This window comes from Podarcis erhardii (assembly GCF_964252035.2).
Source record: "Podarcis erhardii genome assembly, chromosome: 15".
Classification (NCBI taxonomy): Eukaryota; Metazoa; Chordata; class Lepidosauria; order Squamata; family Lacertidae; genus Podarcis; species Podarcis erhardii.
The window spans coordinates 7105672-7111671 of record NC_138505.1 but is presented as its reverse complement, the minus strand read 5'-3'; the positions used below and the strand labels follow the sequence as shown (position 1 = coordinate 7111671).

General features: G+C 41.8%; 1 protein-coding gene across 1 annotated transcript; it reads right to left on the bottom strand.

Annotated features, from left to right (window-relative positions):
* Positions 1–2910: 2910 nt before the first annotated feature.
* Positions 2911–4584, bottom strand: LOC309330043 (uncharacterized protein). The gene is made up of 2 exons (XM_081841445.1): positions 4492–4584; positions 2911–3652 (listed from the first exon to the last, which is right to left on the bottom strand). The coding sequence occupies exon 2, from the start codon at positions 3632–3634 to the stop codon at positions 3143–3145; it is 492 nt and encodes a 163-aa protein (XP_081697571.1). The 5' UTR covers positions 3635–3652; positions 4492–4584; the 3' UTR covers positions 2911–3142.
* Between the last annotated feature and the right edge of the window lie 1416 nt (positions 4585–6000).

Genomic DNA, 6000 nt, shown 5'->3' with positions numbered 1-6000 from the left:
TGGGAAAGAACCCTATCGGAAACCCTGGATAGCTACTGACAGTCAGCATAGACAATACAGAGCTGTATGAACTAATGGTCTCACTCCATACGAAGTAGCTCCTGATGCCCCCTACTTAAACCAGCCTTTTATTCAGAATCATAAGGACTGGGATTCTATTTTACTTCTACAGGAAGGACCATATTGCCATGGTAGAGCACCTGCTTTGCATGCAGAAGGCACTCCCTGGCATCTCCAAGTCGAGCTCGGAAAACCACTGCCGGTCACTAAAGACAGCACTGATCTAGATGGACCCAACAGTGTGATTCAGTGCAAAGCAGCTTCCTATATACCTATCCTCCAAGTCCTCAATAATGAAGGGATGCTCCTAAGTCAACAGGAAGGATCTCTCTTTGGACAGGTTGCACAGAGAGCACCCGCCTTCCACCCCAAAGAAGATTTAACTTGGTTCCTGTTACACTTTAAGAAATATTAGGTCCAAAACAAAGTACAACCAGTGGCCAGGGATGGTTGGAGTTGTACCTTAGCAACATTTGGGAAGCCCAAGGAGCCAGTGTTGTGTAGTGATTAGAGTGTTGGACTAAGACCTGGGGAAATAGGGTTCAAAGCCGCACTTGGCCATGAAGGTCACTGGGTGAGCTTGTGCCAGTCAACTCACTCTCAGCCTAACAAAATTCACAGGATTGTTGTGAGGATAAAATGGGGGGGGGGAGGGAGGAGGAGGACTATATGTTCTACCTTGAGCTCCCTGAAGAAAGGGTGGGATAAATATTGAATTCATGCAGTTTCCCACTCTTCCACTAACTTATGAGCCTAGTATGTCCTCCCTTCGGTTCTCTGTTAGCTCAGGAACTCCCTAGGACAAAATACTCCAAAACTGTTCCAGCATGAGAGAATACCCTCTCCCCCCCCTTCCTTTTGAGTAATAAGAGCAGGTAACAAACCAAGAAAGAGAGACATATTTGAATTCAGAATGAGCTTTATTGAAAATATTGAGTGGGCAATTGTACAAGAAGCAGAAATGACAAAGGGAAAAGCACACACAATGGAACGTGGCTCTGAACTTATTAATGGTCTACAGACTTTGAGGAAAGACTTGAAATGGAGTAAGGAAAGGTTGCTGAGAGCCATTTAAAAGCTGTTGGGCTTGATGATGGTCCCGAAAGCTCAGATTTTTTAGAATCCAGAATGAGGCACTCAGTAATGGATCTGCATCATCTTTTCCCGTTGAGGGTCATTCCTGTCATCATCACACATTTGTTCTTCAAGAGTCCAATATATCTAAAAGCACACACTACCACGACGTGCCAGCAGGGATTTCCTTCCAAAGAGCCCACCCTCCTCAGACCATAAAGGGAACCTCCAAGGTAGCCACCAAAATTGCTTCCAAGGAGACCAGACCCATAGCCATAGCCTCCTACCAGCCCAGAACCAGTCAACCATTCTCTCCGGCTCCCAGTATATTCTGCCTAAGAATTTTGGCTCATCTTTCCCTCTCCAGTAAATCTTTGCCTCAGACACTGGGAGCTAATCTGGATGCCATCTGTGACCTTTGCTGTTTTGTGAGGAAACATATTTGTGGAAGTATTCAGCTCTTCTCTTAATAAAGTGATTCCTGTACCTGTGTCTAGAGATGCCCAATGTGTGTTGCTATTCATTAAAACTTCCTCCATTAACTCAGTGTCAAAGTTTGAAGCTTTCTCAAACCTCATTTTACAGAGTTTGACCTTTTGGGAGGGATTGGACTGGTTTGGACTCAGTCTGACCCTTATGTTTCTCTCCCCTTATAGTTTTGATCTATGGGCTACTTTTAAAATGAGGCTGCATTTTAAATTGAATTTTAACCTGTATTTTAAATCGGGGGGTTTTCTGGTATGTTTTTATTGTAATGTTACTGGTGTTAGCTGCCCTGAGCCCAGCTCTGGCCGGGTCGGGTTCGGTATAAATAAAAAGTATTATTATTATTATTATTATTATTATTATTATTATTATTATTATTATTAGGGCGAGATGTCTACAGCCTTTGCCATTTTAACTGGGGAGCTGGGGCACTAGATGCTACTGACCTGACTTCGCACCTTTCTCTGTGCAGTTTGCTTGCCTCTCTCCTCCTCTTCAAGGCTAATTGGTCTGCTGACACAATCACCTCGTGGACATTCTGAGGATTTCTGTCTCTCAAAATTCGAGAACATGTATAGAGAGGCTTTTCCCTTCCTTTCTCATCTTGCTAGAAGCAGGGGTCATGCAGGGAACCAGAATCTTGCAGAATTCAGTGAAAGCAAAAGGATATAGTTCTTCACAAAATGCATAAACTTCTAGATTCAGTAACAGAAGATGTGGCGATGGCCACTAGTTTGGATAGCTTTAAATGCCAATTACAGATCATAAAATGAAGTCTAGGTTTAAATGTGCTTAATATATTTCTTTAACTCGTGTATGCAATAATTTAAAACTGTTATCAAAATGCAGTATCTGACTGAGAGGCTGGATAATCCTGCAGCATCTGACTACATTATCACCCATCAAAAATATGTTATTGTCCAAAGTCTTGTAACATATTGATTACAAAAGCTGTAGTCCACAATACATTCCACACTGTGTGCATATGCAAATGTTGCAAAACTACAAAAGATTATCCAGCTATTATGACTGTTGCTTCTCTGAATAAATAATGGTTTGAGGCACTCTAAAAGGGGACTTGTTTTGAAAAAGGGGAAAATGATAATTCTCTCAAGGTGAATGTACCTTATTTTAACCACATAGAACCAAACCATTCAGGGGGACAGAGAGAAAGATGTCCTGCAAATGTTCCAATTTTAGTTTAGCCAAAAACTGCTTTAGACAGCTGAGGCCCTGGACACCTTGCTATGTGGAAATGAGGTTTTATATTTAAAAACCAAGACAAGCAGGTTATCAGAATGCAGAACAAGCTTTATTGAAAAGGTCAAAGTAAGAGCATTGAAAGGGGCAAAGAAGAAAATCGGTGTAGAAGGATCTTTTTTCTTCTGCACTCTGAAGCAAAGAACGGAGGATGAATTCCAGGAGTGATTGCTTGAATTCAGCTTTTCTGAACCATGGCCGATAGATCTGTATCAAGCCCTCTGATTATCAGTTCAGGATATGCTTCTCAGGTTTAATTGGCCTATGAACAGATGCTAAAACGACGCCCGAACTTTCTTCCCCTCCCGTAGCCCAAACCATAGCCGAAGCCGCCAGAGCTTCCAAGGAGACCAGACCCAAAGCCCAAGCCGCCATAGCCTCCTGCGATCCCGGAACCACCAACGGCACATGGAGTGTAGCCTCCAACAGCCACAGGCTCACAGCTGGCAGAGAGGATGGGCCCTGGGATGGTCACAACGCAGGCAGGTGGCTGGACCACGACCTCTGCTGGTGGGATCTGGTTGATGGGTTTAGGGATAATCCCATCTAGGATGCCAAGGTTGGCTGCTCTTTCAGCACCTCCATTTCCATAGCCCAGGCCTCCATATCCATAGCCGAGTCCTCCAAAACCGTAGCCGAGACCTCCCAATCCATAGCCGAGACCACCATAGCCAAGACCTCCTGCTAAGCCAAACCCAACAGTGGGGGTGGAAAGACAGGATGGGACAGCGCAGGATGGACCACAGTCAACCATTGTTGGGTGGAGGTGAGTCTGAAACCAAAAACACCAAGGGACAAAATAAGTGTGGGGTACATCACTTCAATGGACAGTGGGGAGAATATTTCAGGCATAATCATCCTGTGGCAGTAGGATATTTTACCCATTCCCAGTTCACTAAACTCAATCCATCTTCCTTTCTCCATCCCTGAAAATCAGCTGTCTTTGATAATTCTGAAAACATTAAGACCTCATGCCTGAAACCTTTATTCTTCTCTGCTTTTGTTACTACAGCCCTTCTCTTCATTGTGGATCCCAAATCCAATCCCTGATAATTTCAGGATAGTCTAGGAATGTCCCATGCTTCAAGGCCTGTAGAACAATGGCCAATCTGAGTAGGTAAAACTGAACTAGGGATTCCAATGGTCTGTCATGGTACAGGACAACTCCCTATGCTCATTTGAGTCAGGTATTTATTTGGAACCATGAAGATTAGAACCTTACTATAATTTTAGGGGGAGGACAATTGTTCAGTGGCCGAACATTCAGTGGTTTTCATTCGGAACATCCCAGGTTTGGTCCTTGGAATATGCAGATTGAGCTGCTAAAGATTCCCTTCTTGAAACTCAGAGAACTTCAGCTGCTTAGTGTAGACAAAACTGAGCTAGATGGACTAACACTCAGAATCAGGCAGCTAAATACTTGATTTCATAAGGTACATATAGAAAAGAAGCCAGCCAACAACTTAAGGGTGTAAGGTTCCTGGTGGAAGATCTACCCAATTCACAGAGTAATAGAATTTTAGCTTTCTTTTGGAGTTCAGTTACCTGAACGCTCTGACCACTGCAAGAATTATTCAAATATAACATCATATGTGCACAAACTTGACTTACCAAAGTCTCAGAGGAGTAGAAATGAAGTGAAGGAGATGAAGCCAAAGGAAGCTGTTGGAAGACCTCAGCTCAGGGAGCCCTTTTATACCATTTCATCTGTATCTGCTGGTGACTCCACATCCAGCTTGGATACACCTCCTTTCCCCTCGGGCTTTAATTAGTAAGCAATTTTTGAAATGCATCATGGCCCTAATTAAGAAACGAGGCAAAAGTGTTAAGTGTTTTCACAGCACCCCACTCTCTTCATAGTTATTCTTCCACAAGACAAAGCTAATAAAAGATTAAGAAAGGTAAAAAATCTTGTCTGTTCCTCCTGGCAGGCAGATCAAAAGGTGTTTTGTCTCCATTCATTATTTTCAAAATCGTTGTTGATTTTCTCAGAAGTCTAATTGACTTTAATACCCAGGATTTTAGTTAGTCATTCTGTGCACAACCCATAGCAGTTTTTGTTTTTGTTTAACCTCCACCTCCATTCTGTGCGCAACCCATAGCAGTTTTTGTTTTTGTTTAACCTCCACGGTTGGAGTTAAGATTGGGGGAGAAATTTTTATTTTCTCATATAATTTTTATTATTAAGCATAAGACAAAACAAAACAGCAACAATAACAACAACAAAAAATACAATAGTTTCACATCATTTTCGTAACTTCTTTCTCTTTTGTACTTCCCTCAGCTGTCCCGTAAATCATCCGTAATCGTCACTTTCGTTACGCATTCATCAGACTTGTATTGACATTATTTATCTCTTTTCCTCCTATTCCCTTTAAACAATACTTATTACTTTTTTACAGTGCTTCTTTGAATCCCTTAAGCGTCATCTGTCCTTTACTTAAGCATTCCAGATACTCTACATATTTCTCCCAGTCCCCGATGAACTTTTGGTCTCTTAAGTATCTAATCTTTCCTGTCAATTTATCTAACTCTGCGTATTCTAACAATTTTATTCTCCAATCTTCTATGGTCGGTATTTCTTGCTGTCTCCATCTCTGGGCCAATACCACTCTTGCGGCTGTAATTGCATATCTGAAAAATTTGTGGTCTTCCTTTTTTATCTCCTTTCCTACTATTCCTAATAAAAAGACCTCTGGCTCCTTTCTAAACGTATACTTTAAGATCTTCTTTAACTCATTGTATATTTTCTCCCAGAAGTCTTTCACCTTCCCGCAGCCCCACCACATGTGATAGAAAGTACCCTCCTTATCCTTACACTTCCAGCACCTATTGCATGTCTTATACATCTTCGCTAGTTTCACCGGTGTCATATACCATCTATAAAACATCTTCATCGTATTTTCTTTTAATGTCGTACATGCAGTGAATTTTAGGCCCTCCTTCCATAATTTTTCCCATTCCTCAAATTGTATATTGTGACCCACATCCTTTGCCCAACTAATCATTACCGACTTGACTTCTTCATCTACCAGATTCCAGTCCAACAACAGTTTATACATTTTGGATAAATTTTTCGTATCATTATCTAAAACCTCGCTTTGAAATATCGATTCCTTA